The following is a 25,645-nucleotide window of genomic DNA, read 5'->3' as shown; positions in this document are numbered from 1 at the left end:
CAGAGCGACAGAGATGATATTAAAATAGCAAGTTGCCTATAATTGAACTCTGGCACATAAACAATCAAAACACAAGTGTTCATGTGGAAAGTGTTAATGATGCGACAAAGCTGTTTTGAGGAAGATGACAGAGCAATTTCTCTCCCAGCTGCAATTAAAATGAGACATGGCAAAATAAATTATCAAATTTAAGTGGGCAATCTAAATTAGATTGGTGCTAGAGGGGATGACGTGTAATTTGTGTTTGGATATCTCGCTGGGGAAATGTTTCCTCTCAGTGTACATTGTATGGAGAGAAAGAGACTATGAAAGGTAGGAAGGGAAAGAAAGGGAGAACGAGGGAAATAGCCGAGGGATGTGCACAATTCCTAGACTTTGGCTTCCTCTACATATGCACGTCTTCATACCACAGTAAAGCATGCATGTGAAGAGATACATGTATGCACAAAAGCACAACTTGCATAAACCTAAACCTAACATAAACCCATGTCTGCATCTGAAAATTTGATGATTTCACTATTTAATAAGGGACTTGGTTTTTAATGTTGTCCCCATAAGGAAGACACGTCCCTATATTGTGATGATGAAAACAAATAAGGTCCCCACAACATCAGTAATACTTGAACCAATCACACACACACACACACACACACGCAGAAAAGAAATGCTGGCACAGTGTAAGAGGGTGAGAGAGGTGACTTATTGTCAAACCTCAGCTATAATTCTGAAATTCTAATTTAAACTGTTTGAGCGACAATATTGGAATGCAGTCATATGAAGAGGAAGAGTGAGTATAAGCTTAAAAACACTTTCAGAGGAAATCTGGTGCAAATGTCTCCCACATCTTAATTACCTCCCTTCTCTCCTTCTCTAGCTCTCTCTCTCTCGCTCTCTCTCTCACACACACACACACACACACACACACACACACACACACACACACACACACACTAACAGTTTGGATGTTTCAAAAGCATCCAACACCATTTATCTGCCTCTAATAGAAAAATAAATCAGCTTTTCCCTCGTCTTATTAGCAAACGCCGCTATGCACGCTCAAAGCCGTCTTATCAAGATTCAACACACATTAAAACTTTCACCCTATGTCTTGGAGAGCCAGCACAATAACAAACAAGATCGGGGGGGGGGGGGGGGACCCTGAAATAATGCAACAGTGATAATGTTAAAAGGAAGGCGTGCACAGCTATTAGGAAAACACATAGCTATTAGAATGTCATTAATCAAGTATTCAAAATGCCCATTTGCATGAGGAGTGGCAAGAAAAGGGAAATGGTATTAAAATGTTCAAGTATAGTATAGTATTAAGACACACCACAAAAAGCTTTAAAAAAAAAAAAAAAAAGTGATAAGAATGAATAATAAGAATGAATAAATGCTAGAATGCATGCATTTAGATCATATAGTAACAAAGCAGAAAAGGTCTCCTCGTCTAAGAGAGCTGTTAGCTTGAAAAAATGCAATGAAATTAGATAGCAATAAACAATAAGCAGGCACTTGAAACTGGAAATGCACCAACATCTCTAATTGGGAGGTGTTAAAGATAACTGACAATTATCTGTTTGCTGTGAATGATCTTGATCACATCAATTTGCAATTATCATTCAGCACACTGTATGGTTCTAAAGTGTAAAACTGTGGCAGCGCAGTGAAGAAAAGGCTCATTTATGCAGGTTTATTGTGTTGTGACTGTTCAACAACAGACTCTCTAACTGACATATTGCACATATGGTTAATAAGCATCATCATCACTCTGAAACGGTGACCTGGCCTAATGCTAAATTACAGTGACACAAACACACAGAGGTTGGGAGCAAAAATGTAGAGGAAGAAATTGCCACTTAAGCCCTTAGTCCACCACATACTCCATATTACACATTCAGTGATATTCCATTTTTTTTGTAACAAAATACAGTTATTGTCATGACTTACTGCTCAGTGATACATAGGAATGAAACACAGACAGTGAGAGGAATTAAAAAGTCAGACAAAGAGAGGAGTACATAAAAAGTGATAATTGAAATTTAAGTGGTGAGAGCAGGTGAAGTGTAATGTGAAGAGTAAGTAATGAAAGGCCTTCTAATGGGTCAAAGGTGTTGTGCAAGTCATAAAATCAAAGTGTGACCCAGCCTAATGGAAAAAGGAAGTTTCAATCCAGCATTTTTGTCTCTCACCTGACTAGATAGCTTTTGAGGTTGCCACCATATGTGATCACGAGGAGCTCGGCTGACCACTGAGCACTAGCTGTATACTCCAGGAAGATCAGGCCTGCCACTGCACAACTGAAATCCCCGGGGAAGCTCGCCACCTGGATTTAAAAAGCAAGAAAACAAAGAAGAATCACTGACATCGTATCAAACGACATCAAAATATGTAAAATTTGCTTAATTGTTAGTATTGATTTTTGTGCCCTCACAAATTTTTTCTTTTTACTTGTTTATTTTTTTTTTTAAAAAAACAACTAAAGTTACATCACACAAGCTGCATTTGCCAAAGGAAAAAAAAAAAACAGGCAAAAGATTTAAAAAAGAAAGTAATGAAACAGGGAATGAAAAACAATAGAAGCAGAAGACAGACAAAAGCTGAGTGTCGTGGGGGAAAAAGGGAAGAAACTGTCATTTTTTCATACACGCGTACATTTTCTGTCAAATTGACTTTTTTTATCATCCCTTCCAGAAATAGCATTAAGTCGCCACTGTGTGAACTTAACAGTGACAAACAAGGGGAACAGTACAAAGTACAGAAGAGGGGGGGGGGTTCTGATGCAAGTGTGCAAGCACAAAGCAGAGATGCACTAAAGGAATGAGGATCACAGGCTTTGAAAGATGAGTGCGTGGCTAGGGAGAAGACAGGCGTCTGCGCTCGCCATCTCTGACAGGGCGGATAGAAAAATTGAAAGGAACGATGGACAGAAACAGAAGAATGATAATATGCAGCACACAGAGGGCATTAAACTGAGGGAGGAATGGCACATGGACTTGAAAGTGCAGGGAGAGGTACTAAGAGAGACACATGCAAGGATGACAGAGGAGAGAAATACAGGAGGTTCTAGGGGAGACAGAGAGAAGCTAGCATGAAAAATTAAAGAGGGAAGGTGATGAAGATGGGGGGAGAAATGGGACACAATGGAGAAGAACAAACAGAGAGTGAATTAGAAAGCAGAAGTGACGGGCAAAGAGAGCACAGAGTGTGTCTGACAAGGAGACATTTTCTTCAAAAGTGACAGACAGCTCAAAGTGCCCAGCAAAATGTGTGCTGCACTGAAACAGCACAGCTCAGCCCATCTCTGGAGGTAAGATTACGGGCCTGAATCCTCCTGCAGCCAGAAGTAGCACCAAATCTCCCGTAGCGTTCTATCATTTTGTCAGAATAAGAAACTATTTTCCAAAACTCAAAACTGATGCTTTCCTCCATATATCATACCACAAATGCATTCAGTGAAATAAGATATAACATACTGTAGCCGAAGGGATCATCTGAGAAAATAGAAGAAACTATGGAGATGGGAATCATGGAATAACTCTGACTATGATACTTGCACGGTTGTGCTGATGGATCCTGAGCTAAGAGGGGGATCAAACTAAGAACAGGAAGGTGCTGGTTTTCACTTTGACTCACACACACAGCTTGAAACATTGACTTTTTTTTTTTTCTTAGAAGGACTGTTACCGGCGGAATGACGAAGAGTTCGCTGCCCATGAGGTCGAAAAGGCGCACGGTGCCGGTGCTGTCAGCGTAGGCCAGCAGAGTGCAGTCATAGCTCCATGCCACCCTTCGCCACTGGGGATTTGGGTCCTTCGGCACTGTAGCAGGTGATGAAACAGAACGTAAAACAGAAAGGAAGAATGACAAGACGTTCAAGGAACCAAGGATTACAAATTAAGTCAGATGAGAAACTCTGCGAATAATCCCTTGTGATCCGACGTGTGCTGATGATGAATATGGATGAGAGGAGTCAGATAAGGCTAATGCGACACATCAACACAATGTGCGCAAGGTCCGATCCAGATCATCTTGGAAGGTTACTCAAACGTAAAACTCAGTAATTATCTATCAAAGACATGCACACAGACTTTCACACAAACACACACACACACACACACACACACACGTATTGGGAGATGAGGATAAAGGTAGAGCCAGAGAGAAAGGTGGGGAGGAGAACGGAGACCATAAATTGAACTTTTATTGAAGTATAGACTACGCTTTAGCAATCTGCTGGCTCAGCTGTGCTGTGAGTGTAACCATATCACTGTGATGAAGCACATCCGTGCCTGCTGGCATTTTCTCAAGGCTTCGCTGTCATCCTTCCCTCTGATAGAAGAGCCTGGGCAGTCTGACAGGCCTCTGATCCTGAGCCGGTTTTGAATACCTGATCGCCACATTAAACAGTATGGAGCAGTTGGGGGGTAAATGGGCGAAGACTTGTGCAAACATGAGCACAAACTCAGCAGAATAATCATTCAGGCATTAAACTAGATGCAACTTTTAGCGCAGTCTCAGATTTTTGCAGTTGGAGAACAGTGTGAAACATAATATGATACCACGGGTGCTGGGTCTAAGCAATAAATTTCTAAAAAGGAAGTTATGTTTTTGTTGATATCACATAACAGCGCTATTGGCGTTTTCCTGTACTGAATTTCTTGGCTGCAGAGTGCTGCTGCAACCCCTGGTGGGCAATACTGCAAACTAATGGAGGCGTTGGATATTGTATGACTAGAATTTTAAATGAAGAACAAAGGGAAGAAGTGGGAGGCGAGACAGACAAAGAGAGAGAGAGAAAATGAGAGAAAGGGGGGCGCTGAGCGAAAAAGAGAGGGGGAAAACAATGAATCCGACACACTGAGAGACACAATAGCTCCCCAGATTTGAAGGCCTAAGTATCAGAGCGTACCTTAGGAAGGAAGTGCGTGATTTAACACACCTTTGAGACACTCAGCTTAGGAGCAGACAAGAACATGTAGCCGTTATGAAAACCATAAGTACCAAGTGCATCTGCTACTCTTTTCTAGTTTTCTTTTACTCTTTTTGGCTCCATATTTCAATCTTTTTTTTTTTCTTTCTTTCTTTCTTTCTTTCTTTCTTTCTTTCTTTCTTTCTTTTTTTTATTTCCCTCTCACACTGCCTCTCTTGCCATCTTGTCTCCCATTATGAATTGTATACAGTATGTTGTTCTGCAGTTGAGAGGGCTCCATTTCCACATAGATGGCTTTTTTGGGGAGCTGGAAAATTGGATGCTACTGTCTATTTTTCTAGTGATGGCAGATGCTGAAGTTGAGGAGAATTGCACCCAATGACCCAACAGAAGCCTTCCATCTAAAGCCTTGCAGATGCATTTATCAGAACTCAACTCTTATGAATTATGCACGCAGGTGAGAGACAACTCCGCTGTAACAGAAGCAGGCAATGAGGACGAGTTGAAGAGGGGGTTGGGGACTGGACTGGCAGAGTGATACACAGGTGTGGACGCATTGAAACGAACACACAAAAACAACTGCACAAGAAAAAGAAAAGGCGGTAAAGCACACACCACACACACTTATCCATTAAACACAAATGCCATTAAAGGCAGGATCACAGTGAAATCCATTAGGACAAATCTCCGTGAAATGAAATGAAGTAAAAGAAAAATGGAGGGAAAAAAGCAATGAAATGGATTGAAAAAAAAGAGTAGGGAGGCTGAGGTTTACACAGGCCCAGGGGCTACTGTTATCCACACTTTGAACCATTAACGGCCCACAATGACAACTAGCCGGAACAGAACAAATATAGACACAATGCAGACTGAAAAGGTGCGGCAGAGATGACAAAAACAAAAATAAAACATGAAAAATTAATGAAAAAGAAAATATGGGCACAAAACTGGAATTCAGAACATGTTGTGATTTGTTTGCCATTTTAAACACAGCTATAGGTCCAAAAAAATAAATAAATCACTGGCCATTTTGTTAGGTATACCTGTTGAACTGCTTGTTAACGTAAATATCTCATAAACCATAAATCACATGGTAGCAACTAGGGCTGTGCGATATGACCAAAATGTCATATCCCGATATAAGAATTCTATCGTCCCGATAACGATATAAATCACAAAATGTAACATTTTCTGTAAATTCTGTGACTCTCGGGCAGCTCGACTTGCGGGAAGTATTTCCAGCTGCGCGTCGTGTACTTGTAGTCGAGTGTTTTAACTGATGCATGAAACGATACATTTTTAGACATAAGTTGTAATGGCTGCCGTTTTCTTTGTGAGTATTTATTACACGGCGTGCTGCGGGGAAAAGCCTGTTCTAACGTTTGAGTCTAAGGTTTATTTTTTAGCACCTGGCGGCTCTTTTTTACTTCTCATCCGTAAATAGTCTGCTCTTTCACGTGATTCAGTTTATTTTGAAAAGTCTCAACAGCATCTTGAGCTTTATTGTGAAAGGTTTATGTGGAACATAAACAAGCGGACACGCGATGGTGTTACCGTCGTTGTTGCTAACCACAACGCATAAAAACAGGCGCTTGTCGTCTGTAGTGTGGTTATATTAAATATAAGAGAAAGAGAGAACTTTAAGAAATGAATATAGCCACTACAGTGACCATCAAAACAATGAAAAAATATTGCCGTAAACAGTTTATTTTGCGACACCACGAAACAAATGATAGCGTAAAATGAAACGACAGACGTTTTTATATCGTCATCCGATATATATCATTATATCGAACAGCCCTAGTAGCAAATGAATGCATTGAGGAACGTTAACATGGTAAAGAGACCTGCTGAAGTTTAAACCAAACATCAGAATGGGGAGGAAAGGCGATTTAAGTGACTCTGAATGTGGCTTAGTTGTTGGTGCCAGATTGGCTGGTCTTAGTATTTCACAAATTGCTTATCTACTTGAATTTTCCTGGATACATCCACATTGGGATGGTAGGGTCAGAAATTGACGTAAACAACGTGAAAGCATGGATCTATCTCACTTTATGTCAACAGTTCAGGCTGGTGGTGGCGATTCTTGGCACACTTTGGTCCCCCATGATTTAAATGCTGCAGCATATCCAAGCATTATTCCTGACCATCCCTTTATGACCACACTCTACTACTTCTGATGTCTGTTGTCACAAAGCTCAAATGCCCTCCACAGTCACCAGAGCTCATCCCAATAGAGCTCCTTTGGGATGAACACAACAAGTATGTGCAGCCCACCAATCTGCAGCAACTGTGTGATTGCTATCATGTCAATATGGACCAAAGTCTCTGAGGAATGTTTCCAGCACCTTGTTGTTCTGAAGGAAAAAGGGGGTCCAACCAATTACCAGCAAGCTGTACCTAACAAAGTGAAAGAAGAGTGTATACACTCATGACCAATGCCTTCTTGTTTGTAATGCCTAGAAATATCAGAAACATAAAGGACAGCAAAGGGAATCTGGCAGCGACACTTCTCATATTTGAATTGACGCCAGTATTGTCAATTTATTGTTCAGACACTTTTAGAAGCCATAGTAACCATCCCATTATATTGCCTGTTATTCTAACAGACCTGCCTGGATTTACCCCCTCCTGACAGCTTCTGTCAGAAAGAGAACCTGGTTTAAGACGAGGGTGTTTGATTGGCTTGAGCTCAATTCTACTGCAGTTGCAACAGGCACTGAAAGGTTTGTGATCAGCATGAGCAGTGGGAACAGCAGTGGGTTCCCAGGGGAAACATGCCAGCATTGCAGCAAATGTAGACTAAATCCATCTTTTATGTATGAAATTGAACTGCAAGCAGATGGGCTACAGCAGCCAGAAAATAAAAAAAAATCCACCCCACACCGGGTGCCACTCCTTTCAGCTACAGACAGAAAACTGAGGCTGAATGCAACAAAGAGCTGAGGCAGTTCTGAAGGCAAAAAGCGGGTACTAGCAAGGTGGACCTGTTGAAGTGGTCGCTGAGTGGACCTACAGGTCTTATATATGTAAGCATTTTATAAGCCAAGTTCGATTTCACAGTCTTAAAGTGCACTCTCTTCACGGGCAGACTATATAGTGCCCTGTCCAAAATAGGAGAAGTAGATCATGAGTCCGGGCCAGGGATGGCTGAACTTTCAGAGTAAAATACTTAGATATAGCGCCTTAAAATGTAGTATTATTCAGTAGCTTATCAGATCAAAATTATTACACTTATGTAGGAAACGGTGTTGAGTAAGGTAATTATGAACCAAGTGGTCCATTAGTGCTGGGGGGTGGATTATATCTGGATTTGTTACATAACACCATAACCACTGTAGGCTTAAATAAACAAAAACAACAAAAAATAAACAAACCATAAATATAAAACATCTAAATCTGTCCAACTGCATTTCAAGACACTTCAGCATTATATGTTTTAAACGTCTGAGCTCACAGAAAGTTGGGGCTTACCTATGTTCAGATACAGCAATAAAACTAACACAGCACACAATTTCATCGTCTAATTAAGACTAACTGTTTTTATCTGTCACAACAAGGCTGCGTTTAATGAGCGATCATGTAGACACCGAGGTGATTATCCCGGATGCTGTTCACGTGTCTTTCACACAGTCTCACACACACTCCAAGCTCAGAGCAGACGTTAAGAAGCACAACAAATATTGTGCATAACATAATGTTCAATTTACATACAGTGAATTTAGAACTACAGCTTAAGAGTCAACCTCAATCACATAGTGGACTTTTGATAGCTGCAGATGGAAAGATGCCACACGAAGCAGCTCCGATTCCTTTGTTTCCCTGCTTTCATTCACAGCAGATTCATAACAGCGCTTTACTCTGCAGTGATCCACAGACGCCAGTGAATCGACACAGTTCAACGTCATCACAGTACTCTAATTTATGCATCTATAAAATCTGACAATCTGCCCTGAAGGATTGTGTGGGATCATTTGTAGAAACAAGTCTCCAAATTAAGGACTGCTGATCCAAATACATAATTTCTTCTAATTATTCAGGGGATGTAAATCAGCTTTAATACCTACAGCGTTTACAGTTATTGCTTTTAACATCAATTTGATTTTATGAGGTTTTGTATACACATGCTACGGTTCTAAATAATACTAAAAACAGCTATATTTACACTGTAAATACACAATGCTTATTATTTAGCCACACTGGTTGTATTCTACTAGTGTAATGCCTGCTTTCAGAGGCATACTGACATCAGAGGTGGATGCCACAGTAGCTATTTGGTTGATTCCTAATCCTAAAACAGTATAGCTAGGATATTTAATATGTCCAGTAACTTAATGTGAAACCAACAGTATGTCCAGGGTCATTGGGAGGCTGGAGCGTATCCCAGCTATCATGGGGTGGCAGACTGGACAGGTTGTCAGTCAGCTGCAAGGCTTGAGATGTGTATACCATTTCTAATACACAATCAGAATCCTGAGTATTTGTGCAATAACAATTCAAGCAATTTTGCCTTTGTACAAGACTAAAGTGTATTTTAACTCAAACAAAGTGCAGACTTTCAGCTTTAACTGAATTACAGCCAGCAGTTTGATGTCCAGGTGAGGCCTGTTCCCTTGTTATGCTATGAAATATTAAGCAAATAAAAAGTCTGGAGTTGATTCAAGATTTTTTATGCTTTTCTCAGATTCAGGCAAATGCGTTCACTTATTAAACTTGTATTTCATAGCTGTTCAACTCTCAACATGAGGTCCAATGGGATGTTGATGCAAATTAAGGACGCCATTATTAAGCTGAAAACACAAAATAAACCTACATTATTAAAAACTAGCACCAAAAGGGCTCATAAACCACAGAAGAACTAAAGCAGATGTTCACCAACTTTTTCCTTCTGGCATTTATTATGACCAAGAGATAAAAAATTAAAGAAAAGAAGAGATAGGAGAGTGTTGATGGTGCATAGTTTATCCACCAGAGGCCTTAAAAATGTTTTCTATTTCTGAGTTAGTCACCTGCGCTCAGACTAACAGAACAATAAATACAAAATTAAACAACAATAAAGCAACTAAAGGTTGGATTTTTGGGTTCTAGACTTTAAGGCATTAACACAGTAAAATTGTATTATTTTCTATTCATATACGTGTAACTAGAGTAGTTCATTACATGGTATATGAAAACACACACACAAACCAGATCTCTTAAATAAACTTAAAGCATCTGACATACCACATAAAGGAGTACAAGGGCACACATACTGTACTCTACAACAGTAACCCCCATCATCATTTATAAAACAAACGGAGTGCTTAGTGAAGTGAGTTATGGCGATTTAATCGTCATTTACCAGGAACAAGAATGTGACTGATAATACACAGGGACAAGGTCTTACCCTGGCACTTCCCAATGAGTGAGCCAAAGTCATCTCTCACAGACCTGAGGAGGAAACGTGCACACACAGAAAAAAAAAGTAAGGAGAGGTGGCATTGCACAGTGAGACATTGATACACTTCTTATACGAACTGGTATAAGTTGGGTTATAACAGCCACTGACGGCCTGCCAACTAAAGTAGCTCAATAGATCAAGCAGACAAGTGGGGGTAGGCAGTGTTTCGACAGACTCTTAAAGGAGCTCAGGGGATAAGGCCTTGAGCTGACTTAACACCCACTCACACAACTCAATTCATGCCATGAAGCGCAGCTATAAAATGTTGTGATTAAACAACAACAGTGTGAAAAAAGGACAAAAGAGTAGCCCACGCTATCAAGCAGAGGCAAAAGTGAAGAGACCTGACTGCTCTTGATCATAAAAGGTCAACTACATTTAAATTTGAGCATACTGAGAAACAGAAACATTCAGCTTTTTCATATTGCTCCATGTATGAAACCGACTTCCAATTACACAAAGGGTCACGTGGAGCAAACGCTTTACAATGAGTGTACCATTAGTCTCCAGAGAGTAAGACATCCTAATATATCTAGTTCACGGCTATAGATTTTCATTTTGAAATTTTGCTCATTTTAAAGCACTACATTATGTCAGTGAAGCACACTGCTGACTGAGTGCATTTTTTCTGCGCACGGGGAAATTGGATTTATGTCAGGAAATAATTACAAGCACTGAAAAAGAACACAGATATTCATGTGTGTGTATGTTTTGATCGCTTTCCTTATACACCCACAAATGAAAAGGGAAGCATTGGTGTTTTCATTGTTAGCTTGAATTTTTTCAAACGGGTGCTACGAAAGTACACTAAACTGATTCAAATATTTTCCTGTGATGGATTACACTCTGTACTGATGCTCGAAACACAGTTTTCATCTTTTAAATGCAAGCTGACATTGGACTTCTTTGTTAAAGCGAGATGTGATAAATCACCCCCTTAATTAAGACTATCACTCACACACACACACAAACACACACACACAGCCTCAAAGACAGAGACAGAGTTCAGTAATTACCTAATTTCCACACACTGATCTTGAACCACTGCCAAGAGTTTGCCATTGCTGTGGAGTAAAACAAGAGAATGGGTCAGGAATCACTGAAAAAAAAAATCAAAGAGAACAGAAGAAAAGCAGAAGAGCAAAGAAAGAAAGACATACATAGATGTTATTGATTATAATATAAATCAAAATTAGATGAAGACCCTCAAGAGTGAAAAGATTATGTGTGGGATATTGTGGGGGGGTTGAAATGATAAGGACGGGAAAGAGAGAAGGAACAGTAATAATCGGGAGCATTAAGCGTAGCATAAAGAGTTTCAGAGGAAATAAAATGAGAGAGAAAAGGGGCAGACAGAAATCAGCCATATCAAACTAATGGACATCTGCAGCATCTTTGACCACGCTTCTCACTGTCTCGGATGGTGGAATCGATAGTCAATTAAAAACTGCCTTTCTACTTGGTTTGTCTGTTGTAATGAGTGCAATTAAATGATAGGCTGAGGGGATAGGCAAGGGGAGAGAGAGAAAGACTTAGTGTGTGTCAGCAACAAAGTAGCTCACATTCAGGTATTGATTACAGAGACGGAGCATGTCTGTAAGTGAGCGTGTGTGTTTTTGTTGCACCTTGCAAGCACCAGCTGCCAGTTGATCTGCTTGTTTGCCAGGCGGACAAGACCGAGAGGCAGGGACGAGCTGGAGGGGCTGAGAAACACAAGGTCAAATAAACGAGAAGAAGAAAACAAATTATAACAGGTTAAACATTAGTCAGTAGGTACATTAACAGAGTACTATACCTAAAAGGTCTAGTGCATACAAATTATATTACAAGTGATTTTATATAGGTTGTTGGATGTAACTACATTATGTTATTTTATTAAAATCAAGTCAACTCAAATCCAAGTCACTCATTTTAAAATGAGTGACTTGGATTTGCTGATTTTGATTTTCCTTCCAAGAACTATAACTGTCAGGATATTCATCGATCAATTTTCTTCCCTACCAAAACAAAGGCAGGTGCAACAGATTTACTGTATATAATAAACCAAATGTCAGTTATGTGCATCCATTATGTTCATAACGTCAGACAATAACACCATATCAATGTCTTTCTCTTTTTCACTCAACTCCACAACTTTCCTGCTTTGATATGTTGCTCATACTGAGGCTGCTGGATTATGGTTGGCTTGGAGCTCTGGACAGCTTTAGCTTTACCTGCTTTGCCTTTGTTAAAGTCTTTAAAATGTTCATATTCAGCTGGATGAGAGTGATTTAAATTAAATATTATGAACATTTTCATAATCGTCCTGGCCACAGTTTACTTTGTCTTCACTCACAGTGAGGAGCTTTCTTGATAATGCTACAGTTTTAAACTGGTCCTTTGAACAGACACAACAACGGTTCATCCCTTTAGTTAGGAGCCTTTTCTATGCTTGAATGACTCAAAGGTCAGCGTTAAGTGACTTAACAAATGCAAAAACATCGCTATGAAATCAAACAGGTACAATGACTGGACAGAAAATTTTGTATTGTGGGTGGGTATTGGGGGGGTTCATTCATAATTTATATAGATTTTTTTTCCTGTCTGTACAGCCTCGTTTTTGAATACAGTAGTTAGCAACATTAGCCACAGCACATATGTTTTCTACAATTGCTAAACACAAATATAAATATGTGTAAAAGTGTTTTCGGCAGAACACGTTCCCCCATTCAACAAATGCAAATAGCACAGCATGTGGACAACAGCCTCATTCTATCAAACACAATTGCTAATACATTCTCATCCACAGAAAGAGAAGGGGAACTGGGACATAAACATGGCTGGAGGAGTTCTTAAATATTTAATAAGGTTATTGATGTTGCCAGCAAACCACCCGCTGAGAGGATAAGCAGGCCTTGGTGCTAGAGAATTACAGAATCTACCGCAGGAAAAATCGTTGCGTGTGTTAGCGCGATATATCGGGAGAGTGTGAGAAGAATATTTTCAGACTGCTGTAACATTTACCTACAAAACATGTGGGTCAATATGAAGCTACTTTTGGCTGCTCTCTTTTCACAACAGCGGGTAAATTAGTTGGCCAACTTGTGGGCCAAATTTGAGTCTTTCCCAGACTGATTCTGGACCCCAGGCCTTATGTTTGACACCCCTGACCTAAGCCAATGACTGACTTGTGTTATGGGTTGCAGTAAGCTGTCATCTTAGTTAGCAATATAATGCACTATAGCACTATAAATATATATTCAAGATACACACCTAAAAGGAAAAAAAATGCATTTTATTGCCCTTTATAATTAAACATTTAAGATGGTAGACGGTATAGCATATATGCATGGGCAGCATTTTTTCAGAGGGACATACTGATTAAAACAGTATGCAAAAAGTCCACATTTTGAACATCTCATTTGAAACATGAGGTACATTGTAACAAATTCTGATACATTTGATATTTTTTTAAAGACATAGCAGACAAGCAAGGGGCCTTATTTCAAATACCAAGAACTTTCTGTTTGAAATGTTTTGACTTTATGTCAATATGTTGACGGCTGTATCGTCATTTAGCTTTACTATGTTATTATTAATTATTTAAAAATCACAATAATTAATAATATAATTTATTTTTCACCTATAATAAAACTAAAATTATGATATTTTTTAATCTGCATTGCCAAGTTACATCTGTTGAGTAAAAGAGTTGACACGGTTCCTTTTACAGTTCAGTAGCACTGTTAGTGCTGCTGCTTATCGCGTCACTTAAAAAACAGCAATGAAGCGTGTTAATTTTTAGCGCATTTAATACTCAAATATTTTTACCAAGACAGAAAAAAAATCAGAATAAAGTTCTTGTCACTATGTACATCACATTACTAAAAGTCTTCCCGACACAAGATTTTCATAGTCAAAGCCAAAGAAAAACAATCACATTACTTCATCCATAAGGTTTGAGATTGTTATCAAATATGCGTATCTGTAAAAATTGGATTAATATTAAGCACTAGGAGTCACAGCTTTATGCAGCATGTTGTTACACTGGTGAAATAACATCAAGTCATGCCTGGAGCAGACAGCAATCCTTTTTAAAATAATAATGACTTACCTGTACCACAAATAGTGAAGGACCAAGCGGAAAGGGCCTGTAAGAAATGTATGACAGGTAGTTATTAATAAATGTCTGATCACGTAAAGTTTAGTTTTTTCTCTTTGTTTCATTGTTACTGATTTTACTTGCTGAGATCCTAGCACACGTGGCCATATGTTATCAGCCTTAAAATTTACACTAATGCTATCATATGCTTGTAATTTAAGACTCTGGGCCACAAGCACAGACTCAGCTTTACTTCACTCACATCCAAACTGAAGCAAGTGGTTTTCCTCTTTTATAAGGAGGCAACGCTAAAGAGACATGGCTCAAACAGAATGATGTTAAAAATGATGCCTTATCAGTAAAATTTTGATGTTTATTAAACAGGGTTTTCTTAAGAATAGTGTTCTAGGCTAGCATTTTATTATTTTTTATAGCATTCTGTTATTCAACAATGACTACAATTGCAGAAATGTGACTGGCTTGTTTATTTGATTTTTTTTATTGACTATTTGGACCAATTTGGAGATTCAGATTACCATGGAGATTGTTTTTCTGGTGGGAGGAATCCTGAAAATCCTGGGGAAAAACTGATGTAAACATCAGAGAACTCCACACACAATCCTCAGTTGCACAGCTTAAAGTAACAGCTGAGATCTGGACAACACTAGCCTCAGTCTCAGAGATTAAGCCAAACAGGATCAATGTTTCTGGAAGCATTTACATTAGAATATGAAGAGAAACTGTCATCTATAACAGACTCTGGCATCATGTTGTGATATGATATAATATGATATGATCTATCACATGATATGATATGATCATTTTTGAATGAGGAAAATAGACTTTCACAGATTTTGTTTAATTTGCAGTTTCAATAAATCACAAATATGAAAATAGATGAACTCAAGATGAACTCATGAATCAAGACTTTTGCACAGTACTGGATGCTGGATGGACTTTAATATCTCAGTAAGAAGATTGTATGCCTTCCAGCCTCTATGATCTCCATACTGTATTCTGGTGTCATAAATAAAAGAACATCAAGCAAAATACATATAAAGATTGGCGTGGTGGACTGTTGGTAAGTTTATTGATCATTTTAGAATAGCTACAATCAATGTGAGAATGTAACTGCTTCGGGCAAGTACTGTATATATGCAACATATGCATGCATGCATGCATATTATCACACCATGGCAACGAAAATCAGAACTTACCTGTCACAGCTTTTGCAATTAGAGAGGTGCTGTACTCCTTGTTGCCTCGCAACTGTAATGTAAAATAGTAACAGATGAGCTGCGATTGTCATATTTTGATATTGATTTTCCAATTTCATTCTGGAGTTTTAATGAAACCTAGTGATAGGTCGTTTCTCTGACAGAGCAGATTTTTGATTTTAGATCATTATAAAAGCTGCAGGTAAATGAAAGGTATGCAGGACACTAGTGCTAAATGAGCACTCGCTGCTCTGCTGTGTGATGTATGACGTGCGACGGAAAGGTGAAACTTTGTTTATCAAGACAACCAACTGCAACTTATCATGTATTTGTGCTACGTGGCTCTGGGCGGCTGACCCCACGAAACTCAAGGCGGTTGTGTTTCGCTGGTCATTTCTACAGATAGCTGCTCACCACAAGAGCTACGCCGTGAATAAAAAACCGCAAAAGTGAAAGCTACCAACCTGAGTGTCCGTCTCTGGTGGCCATTCAGTAATAACCAGTAAATCGTATAAAATGTTTTCTTCTTCGCCCTCAATTAAGCTTTCTTCGGCCATGTTTACAGCTGTCAGAAATCTACGGCGACAAGCAGGGACAAACTATAAAGAAACGCGTTTGTAATTGAACTGTTGCTAACCGTCTATAAAAGCGGTTTTGTGATTTTATTTGGCTTATTATAAATGTTAATATTAGCTTTTGTATCTCAAGTCCACAAGCGACATTTTTTCTCAACCCCCCGCTTTATTTTTACGAACTTGTTCACTATCCGGAACTAATTTTGCTTGGCTGTTGAGGGGGAGCCTTTGCTGACCGGCACATCCGGTTGCGTTGCACTTGTACTAGCAGCAGCAATGGCAGCGTTTGGTGGTGAGATTTTTACATTCCTACTTAATTTTGACGTTACGGTTTTAAATTGCTTACACATCAACTGCCGTTTTGAAGCTACGTAAGCCCACTCAACCATTTAATATGTGTTTTTATGTAACAGAAATGGGGGTAATGCCTGAAATCGCGCAGGCTGTGGAAGAGATGGACTGGCTGTGAGTCCAGCTACAAATTTGCAAAATCATGCATGCTGTTGTATGCTTACATTTTAATATTTGATATCAAACTGACTAAATATATAATCGGTTTTCAGGTTGCCTACTGACATCCAGGCGGAGTCCATCCCCCTCATCCTTGGTGGAGGAGATGTGCTCATGGTAAGCTTGGTTCTCTGGACACATTTGGCTCACAGATATTTGCACTCTGCTGCGAGGCTGACATCTGACTTTTCTGTCTTCTAAGGCTGCGGAAACTGGCAGTGGCAAAACAGGAGTAAGTACTTAACAGCGACACAAACTTGGGAGAAATGCCTTCTTTTTTTTTTTTTCTTTGTATGTCTACACTGTATATATTTATTTTCACACTTACTGAGTCATGACAGTTTCCCATTGTCCTCCTCAGGCCTTCAGTATCCCTGTGATCCAGATTGTGTACGAGACCTTGAAGGATCAGCAGGAGGGCAAAAAGGGCAGAGCCTCTATTAAAACTGGAGGAGCCAGTGAGAATATTTAATCAGTTATTTGGTTTCAGGCTTCATGATTCATATGCCATCTTAAGTGTGTGCATATAATTTAAGACTTTTAATGTTGGGTAGACAGTATAGAGTGTTCTGCAGGCGTTTGACCTGCTCTTCTTTTGTTTTGTCTCAGTTTTCAACAGCTGGCAGATGAATCCTTATGATCGCAGTACAGCCTTCGGTAAGAACAGATCATAAACATGCAATGTTTATGTAAATGTCACTTTCCAGCTTTTTGTTTTGATTTTTTAAACAACATCTGCTCATTGCCTTTTAATGTTTTTCTTCTTAGCAATTGGGTCAGATGGACAGTGCTGCCAGAGCAGGGAGTTCAAAGAGTGGCATGGCTGTCGCTCCACTAAAGGTGTCACCAAAGGTGTGTGATGTACAGAAGTGCTTAGGGAGTGATCAGAGAATCAAATAATCATATGATGGATCAAGAAACATAAAAGTGTAAATTATTATCAGTCCTTATATGTTAGTTTTTCTGTTTAGGGAAGTACTACTATGAGGTGACCTGCCATGACCAGGGCCTTTGCCGGGTGGGTTGGTCTACCAGTCAGGCGGCTCTGGACCTGGGTATTCTTTTCTACCATCTACAGTATTAATGCAGCAGAAAATGCTCCACTTTAAACAATTTATTTCACCAGGGCACTACTGTAATTTAACACCAGACTCTTTGTTTTTCTTTCTAGGAACTGATAAATATGGGTTTGGTTTTGGTGGGACTGGAAAGAAATCCAACAACAAGCAGTTTGACAGCTATGGGGAGGTAACAGATAATGAAAGATCATATTATTTACACGTTTAAAGAAATTTGGGAATGCTTTTTTAAATGGGTTCTCTTTGCTATTTTTTTTAGGAGTTTACCATGCATGACACTATTGGATGCTACCTGGATCTAGAAAAGAGCCAAATTTCATTCTCTAAAAATGGTATGGTCCCAGTTTTTCTATTATGAAAAATAAATAACCTATTCAAAGTTGTTAGAAATAGAGAAATAACTCATAATTGGTTTATGTTGTGTTTTTTTTTCATCAGGTAACGACCTGGGTGTGGCTTTTGAAATCCCTCAAAATCTGAAGAATCAAGCTTTCTTTGCTTCCTGTGTGCTCAAGGTATCGACGGATAAGACAACACAGTGATGGCAGAGAACATAAAAAACGGATGCCTGACTGACACCATCATCTTTTCTGTTTTACAGAATGCAGAGCTAAAGTTTAACTTTGGAGGAGAAGATTTTAAACATCCCCCTAAGAGTGGATTTGTTGCCCTGGACCAGGCACCAGAGGGTCATGCTGTCAAATCTTCTCAGACAGGTGTGTGCTTTCAACCTCATTTCAGGCACTTAAGACGAGATTGTTCCTTTTACGGTATATGCCTTCTTTCACTCACTGGTGTTAAAACAAGGTACATTTTCAAATTTGAGTATGCCAAGTACAATATTTCTTCTGTGATTGTGCAGGCAGTGCCAACGTGAGTCAGGTGAAAACATCCTCAAATTCACCCAAAGCCCTGATCATTGAGCCGTCTAAAGAACTGGCTGAACAAACCCTCAACAATGTCACACAGTTTAAGAAATATGTGGATAATCCCAAACTCAGGTATGACAGCATGGAGGTGGTATCGACACTGAGTGACACAAACTGAACAAAACCTCGACTTAAAAAAAGAAATAAAAATGCATTTTTAGTAACAATACAGATTATTCTGTCATCCCTTTAAAAACATCATTTGCCTGCGATATTTACACCACCAGATGGAGCCATGCTATTTTGGTAATTTGTCAGTCTGTCATTGCAGGGAGCTGCTGGTGATTGGTGGTGTGGCTGCCAAAGACCAGCTGGCTGCTCTGGAACAGGGGGTATGTGACACGTACAGTTACGCCTACTCCCACCCCCAAAAAAACAAAAAACATTGACTTAGTTTTAATTACTGTAAATCAAATTGTTGAAATATGTTTTTTAATCGGATGTCATTTTTCCTCTTTTTTTTTCTCTGGTGTCATCTTATAATTAGATTGACATTGTGGTGGGAACACCTGGTAGATTGGATGACCTCATTTCCACTGGGAAACTGAGTTTGTCTGAAGTCCGCTTTCTGGTGCTGGATGAGTGTGTATGTGAATTTTTTTTTGTTTTTTTTTTATAGATTACACATATGTTTTGTTTTGGGGTTTTTTTAATGGTTGATATATATAATATAGCATAAAATCCCTTAACTATTTTGTGTCTTTTGTGTATCTCAGGATGGCCTCCTGTCAGCAGGTTATACGGACTTCATCAACAGGATCCATAATCAAATCCCCCAGGTCACCTCTGATGGCAAGAGACTGCAGGTAATGCTGAGCATAAATTACATGTGTGAAATTAAACCTGTGTACTGTGATAGATGTTGTAGTAGAAGGATGTTTGCTGGCATTAGTAGTTTAGGTGACGATCTCTTTATTTTCCAGGTCATTGTATGCTCAGCGACACTGCATTCATTCGATGTGAAGAAGTTATCCGAGCGCATCATGCACTTTCCCACCTGGGTGGATCTGAAGGGGGAGGACTCTGTTCCGGAGTCTGTCCACCACGTAGTGGTGCCCGTCAATCCTAAGAGCGACCATCTGTGGGAGCGCCTCGGCAAGAACCACATCCGGGTGAGTTCCTCATGCTCGGGGAAGGAAACTGAATAAACAGAAAAGTACTGAAACATCAAGTTAAGCAATTCGGCTGTGTTTCAGACTTGGGTGGAGGAATAATCACCTTTTTATTTTACACTATGTATGTTGTTCTCATGTCTTTGTCTTAGTTTAGAGTTGTGGTGATTTAGCTGTTTCCTCTGTTTCTCTGGGTAGACTGATGAAGTTCATTCAAATGATAACACCAAACCAGGAGCCAATACTGCAGGTAGGTGCAGTTGGGCAGCACAGTTCAGACCGCTCATCTTCATCACCCTGATAGAAAGTGTAAAATGTCATTATTGTCCATTCACTCCAGTCAGTATACACATCACATAAACAACACAGATAACACTTACCTTAATATGAACTTCAGTAAAGGCGTGTGGGTGTCTTTTTGTGAGTCAGAAATGTGGTCAGAGGCCATCAAGATCCTGAAGGGCGAGTACACGGTGAGAGCCATTAAAGAACACAAAATGGACCAGGCTATAATCTTCTGTCGTACCAAAATTGACTGTGACAACATGGAGCAGTACTTCATTCAGCAAGGAGGAGGTAGGCTGTGTTGGAACAATTTAGATGTTTTTGTTTGAGCCACTACAGAAGTTTAGAAAGTGAAAAAAGACACAGTTAAATATGAATACTTGGTCTTTTTTCCCCAGTTACAAATGGCTGAGTTCATGTGTGTCTTCTTCAGGTCCAAATAGCAAAGGTCACCAGTTTTCCTGTGTTTGCCTCCATGGCGATCGTAAGCCTAATGAGCGGAAAAATAACCTGGAGCGCTTCAAGGTAAAATAACAAAAAAAGGAAAAACAAAGCAAAAATCATAACCTGCTTATGCTGTTTAACCTCCTCAGACCCGAACTCTTCCACGGCATGCATTTTTAATTTCTCTTTGATATCTGGGCATATTGGGGCCCAATGAATGTAAAAACAAAGAATTACCAGATTTTTTGTTTTACCTTATTTTGGTTTTTAAGAAAAATAAGAGCCACATATGAGGATATTCGTTTAAAATTTTGATAGAACAGTAGCAGTATAAAGTCCTCGTAAGTGGATATCAGGCCCTTGTAGAGCAAAATTGAGTATTTTGGTCTAAATAACCCAAAATGTGATGTCCACATATGTGGACGTCAGGTCCTAGGAGGTTAACAAAGTGCAACCAGTCAGTGTTTTTGAGGATTGTTTGTGTTCTCAGAGAAAAGAAGTGAGGCTGTTGATCTGCACTGATGTAGCTGCCAGAGGAATTGACATCCACGGAGTTCCTTATGGTATATGGATGCTTGCTAGAAAATTATATTACCTTACAAATAAAAAATTATATATTCAGTGAACATTACAGAAGAGTTGCTATATATATTTTTATATATTTATGTTAATGGTTTCTTCCTCCAGTGATTAACGTGACTCTGCCAGATGAGAAGCAGAACTATGTCCATCGTATCGGCAGAGTGGGAAGAGCTGAAAGGTACCTACTGAATTTATTTTGTTATAACTTAACTTATTTATTCATTTTAATATTCACATGTTTGTGTGAAAGAGCATGTTGTATTGGTAAAATATATGTATAAATGTATTTATTATTTACTTGCTGTTAATCAGGAAATTCAAACTGCAGTTCCACCAGTAAAAATCTTCCATAATTCAGGCCAATTACAGTCTAGATTTTAAAGGGCAAAACAAACATGCATTTAATTCAACTCAATCCAGTTTTATTGGCATTACACCAGTTCACTATTTATATAACGCCAAATCACAACAACAGCCACCTCAAGTTGCTTTATATTCTAAGGTAAAACCCTACAATATTATAACGAAAGAAAGGAACCCCAAGAATCAGATGATCGCCTGTGACCAAGCACTTGGCAACAGTGGGAAGGAAAAACTCCTTTTTAACAGGAAGAAACCTCCATGGAAGGACAGTCATCCCTGTATGTACTACAATAGCTGAAAGAAGGGGAAAAAAAACAAGGTTAGAATTTATCATTCTAGCAAGTCGCCACTTTCAAAACAAAAAGACAGTTCTTGTTTAAACAACGATAAACGTAGGATACTATCACTCTAGTCGGCTGCCCCTTATGAAGGTGAAAGCATTAACGAAATGGAACGCAGTTCCTAAATAAGTAGGAGTAATCAGCCAAAGTCAATCTGGAAGTAGATGACAAAGGCAAAGTCGTCTACTTCCTTTCTTTCTTCTTCCTTTTGTCGTCTTCTTCTCTTCAATCTGTTCCTTTTAAAGGTCACAAGAGCAGATCATCTGCATCATCATTGCCACCTCAAACTTTCATGTGGCATGCCTGAGTGACGACAAACAATAAATTATAATGTAATCTCTACCTAGCATTGATGTTGTGTAATTTCTTTTCGACTTACAGAATGGGATTGGCTATCTCCTTAGTTGCTATGGAGAAAGAGAAGGTAAGGTGGACCATAGGTGTCTGTTTAGTCCATATAAGTTTGAATTTTGTATATGATTTTAAGTACATTTTTCTACCTGTGCAGGTGTGGTACCATGTTTGCCCGAACCGAGGCAGAGGTTGCTACAACACACGACTGAAGGAGGATGGAGGATGCACCATCTGGTATAATGAAAAAGAGGTGAATAAAGATGCACACAAAACTAGTCTGGTTGATACAGCAGCTCCAATTTACTGTTTGAAATACAAACACATGTGTGATACAGCAGTTCTTTTGAAAGGACTGTATAAGCAGCACATGCATTCATAATCACTCTTAGGTTTGGGGTGTGCCAGGTTAATAATCCAATACATTCACCTTTAAAACCAGTTGGGAAGTAAAGTTACACACAACATACTTTCACTCACACATCCTCATCAGGCACTTTAAACTCTGCTTGTGTCATTTCTTTTTCCCCTTTTTCCTCTGATCACAGCTCCTATCAGAAATCGAGGAACATTTAAAGTGCACCATCACCCAGTGTGAGCCAGACATCAAAGTACCCGTGGATGAGTTTGATGGAAAGGTGACCTATGGGCAGCGCAGAGCGATGGGAGGTATGTGTGACAAAAAGGAAGGATAACATGTCTGCACAAGACTACGGGAATGGTTGCATATGCACATTAAAATATATCTGTTGTTTGGAAGGATTATAATGAGCATTAAAGCATCATGAGGCAGGTTGTAGTATTTATTATGTCTGCTCGTGTGTTGAGCTTGACCAGGAAACCTGTCGTCTTTGTCTAGGTGGTAACTACAAGGGTCACGTAGATGTTCTGGCCCCAACCGTCCAGGAGCTGGCAAGCCTGGAGAGAGAAGCCCAAACATCCTTTCTTCACCTGGGTTATCTACCCAACCAGCTATTCAGAGCCTTCTGAACCTAACTCCAGCTAGCAGAATAGCACTACATGCCAATCATATACAATGGGGAAACAAAAACAAAACTGATTTTTAATTTACATGAGTTATAAACTAAAAGGTGTCGGGATTTCCAGAATTTCAGCATTGAATGGCAAAGGACTATTTTTTGTTTTGCATTTAGCGCCAAGGCCTGTTGAGACGGCTGGCACAATGATTTCGACGTCACTTCCTGCTATACTTGAATTGAAAACCGTATATACTGTATACTTAATTCTGATTGGTTGGTTTGGTTTATACGGCTGAGTGAATCATTTAAGACATTTATATAGTAAAACTTCACTGAAAGTGACTTTGTTTTCTTTTCTCCATTAAACGTTAGTGGCGTTCTCAGCTTGGATTTGGTTTCTTACATTTAATCGTCAGCAAAGAAAGACAAATCTGTATTTGTTATAAGCTTTTCTGTGCATTTAGTTTGTGTTTGTGTCCAGTGATTTCAGTTTGAAGAAATTTTTAAGAAGCAGTGGGGAGATGTTTGGAAAGAGAAACATGCAGTAGATTAAATAAAAGGTACCTATGTTATTATTTAAAAAAAAAAAAAAAAACTCTGGTTTGAGAAGTCATATTTTAAATTTGGCACTCACAAGGTGCCCATTACCCTAAAGCATACTTATAATAAAAGAATGAAGGCCATTCTGCTTAAATACAGTGTGAGAGGTGATACAGAGGCTAATAACTCATAAGAAACGGGTTTAATGAGGTCGTGAAAGAGAAAATAGAAAGTAGCCATTTCCTCACAGCCATTCATTTAATCAGATTGCTTTTTTTCTGCCCACATTACCTGCAGCCCACTGGAAGAATGCACTAAAAGACATTTCTGCATTGGTACTTAAAGAAAAAGGGGAAAAATAATTTTTAAGATTGAATTTTTAAATTTACGATAATGTTTTTTCTGAGTTATTCATCCCAGGAGTTCAAATATTTATTTATTTCCACCTGAGCCTTTAAAAGTGAAGCATTCCTTGAATGAAATAATGCTCTTTTCTGAGTTTTCACTCAGAGTTCTACCACCTTTCCCCAGTCCCTTATTTTTATTAATCTTCACTGGCCCTAAGGCACCTTTGTACATGAACTGTTTGAAGCATTGACTACAGGAAATTGTATTTTATATATTTATTTATATTTTTATATGCTTTATAGTCAAATAACCTTTTCTATAGCTTATGTGTAACATTATTGCAATAGCAAAGCTACATATTAAGGCGAAGGAGAATGATCTACATTGTGGTAACATGATACCAGAACTGGACACCGAGAAAAAATATCATCCATATTATGATGGAGTTGGACGCTTGTTGAGTATTTAGTCCATGATGAAGCTGCAGGATCCTCTGGGTGTAGTTTAGTTGCCTAATTTTCAGTCTTTGAAAGTGGATTAGAAATTGAGGCTGCACAACAAGGATGTGAACTGTAGGTCCAAAAACTGAGAGCAGTAAAAACAAAAAACGGGGCGGGGGGAATGTGAATACTTTACACCTAAGGAAAGGATTCAAAACAATAGAGTTTTGGGTTGAAAGCCTGAAGAGATGACCAAGTTTTACTGCTAGTGGCTGCAGAAATTACATAAAAGGTTTCTGTATGACTCTTTGAAATATTTAAGCATTTTTTCTCCTTTCGTTAGTCACTTTTAGTAATTTTATAATAGAAAAGAATTACATGATGGTGAATTTTACTTTGTAAATGTAATATTTTCTTATTAATTTGATCCAGTACCTGTTTGGGAGATCCTTTTGATTATCTTTCTTTTATAAAACTACTAAAAAGTACTATAACATGCCATTATTGTATATCAGGCAGTATTGATTAGTGGTAGTGTATTGCTCTTTGTGCTTATCTCTAAATTCAGTTAAAGCATCAAGACTCCTGGTGGCTTATGGTTATTTGCTTAAATCTCATGGATTGTGAGTATGCATGTGCTGACAGTTGTCCTGTTCTGAGCTATCATTTCATCAGCTGAAACAATATATGAAAATATCAGATTGTGTAACACTTGAGCGCCTTCCTTGACCACCTACCTTCACAAGTTCTACAAGCCTTATAAATGCAATTACTTACAAATGACTGCATCCCTTCTTCACATGGGCCTCTCAGAAAACTTAACTTAACTTTTTAACTTTGTACTGATTCAGCAAACCCAGACATAGAGCTAAGGTCAAATTGATGTGCTTTCAAAATAAATGTCTCACAAGCGTAAACTAAACTACGACAGCAGCAGGTGACACAGCAGTAACTGCAGCCTTTATTAAGCGGTTGTACCACTTAATGTATTCGACTTTTGTACATTTTTATTCATGCAACTAACTAATTAGTTACAGTAAAGTTCTTGAAAGTCACGCTTTTAAAATCCAGAGAAGACTGAAGTATCCCAATGCA

At 38.9% G+C, this 25,645-nt stretch overlaps 2 protein-coding genes across 2 annotated transcripts in view; one reads left to right on the top strand and one right to left on the bottom strand.

Annotated features, from left to right (window-relative positions):
• Nucleotides 1-16,398, bottom strand: part of nbas (NBAS subunit of NRZ tethering complex) — a 187,215-nt gene extending 170,817 nt beyond the window's left edge. The window contains exons 1-8 of the mRNA XM_084954225.1: nt 16,136-16,398; nt 15,672-15,723; nt 14,467-14,503; nt 11,999-12,076; nt 11,390-11,437; nt 10,320-10,363; nt 3,688-3,821; nt 2,193-2,326 (exon numbers count right to left, since the gene is read on the bottom strand). Of these exons, the coding sequence (XP_084810351.1) occupies nt 2,193-2,326; nt 3,688-3,821; nt 10,320-10,363; nt 11,390-11,437; nt 11,999-12,076; nt 14,467-14,503; nt 15,672-15,723; nt 16,136-16,228 (620 nt within the window). The 5' untranslated portion in view covers nt 16,229-16,398. The remainder of the gene's footprint in view (nt 1-2,192; nt 2,327-3,687; nt 3,822-10,319; nt 10,364-11,389; nt 11,438-11,998; nt 12,077-14,466; nt 14,504-15,671; nt 15,724-16,135) is intronic.
• A 65-nt stretch (nt 16,399-16,463) lies between these two features.
• On the top strand, nt 16,464-23,605 carry ddx1 (DEAD (Asp-Glu-Ala-Asp) box helicase 1). The gene is made up of 26 exons (XM_084954226.1): nt 16,464-16,538; nt 16,660-16,711; nt 16,810-16,873; nt 16,959-16,988; nt 17,118-17,214; nt 17,366-17,413; nt 17,525-17,608; nt 17,728-17,811; nt 17,928-18,004; nt 18,095-18,167; nt 18,274-18,350; nt 18,437-18,551; nt 18,698-18,836; nt 19,036-19,096; nt 19,252-19,350; nt 19,481-19,570; nt 19,688-19,876; nt 20,075-20,126; nt 20,306-20,452; nt 20,595-20,686; nt 21,096-21,168; nt 21,293-21,365; nt 22,273-22,315; nt 22,400-22,495; nt 22,791-22,911; nt 23,102-23,605. Exons 1-26 carry the CDS (start codon nt 16,523-16,525, stop codon nt 23,230-23,232), a joined length of 2,223 nt encoding a protein of 740 aa, XP_084810352.1. The 5' UTR covers nt 16,464-16,522; the 3' UTR covers nt 23,233-23,605.
• Nucleotides 23,606-25,645: the final 2,040 nt, after the last annotated feature.

The sequence above is a fragment of the Perissodus microlepis genome, chromosome 15, assembly GCF_051167445.1.
Source record: "Perissodus microlepis isolate ML-2025 ecotype Zambia chromosome 15, ASM5116744v1, whole genome shotgun sequence".
Taxonomy (NCBI): domain Eukaryota; kingdom Metazoa; phylum Chordata; class Actinopteri; order Cichliformes; family Cichlidae; genus Perissodus; species Perissodus microlepis.
The sequence above is the reverse complement of the archived record's forward strand: the minus strand, read 5'-3'. Positions and strand labels throughout refer to the sequence as shown.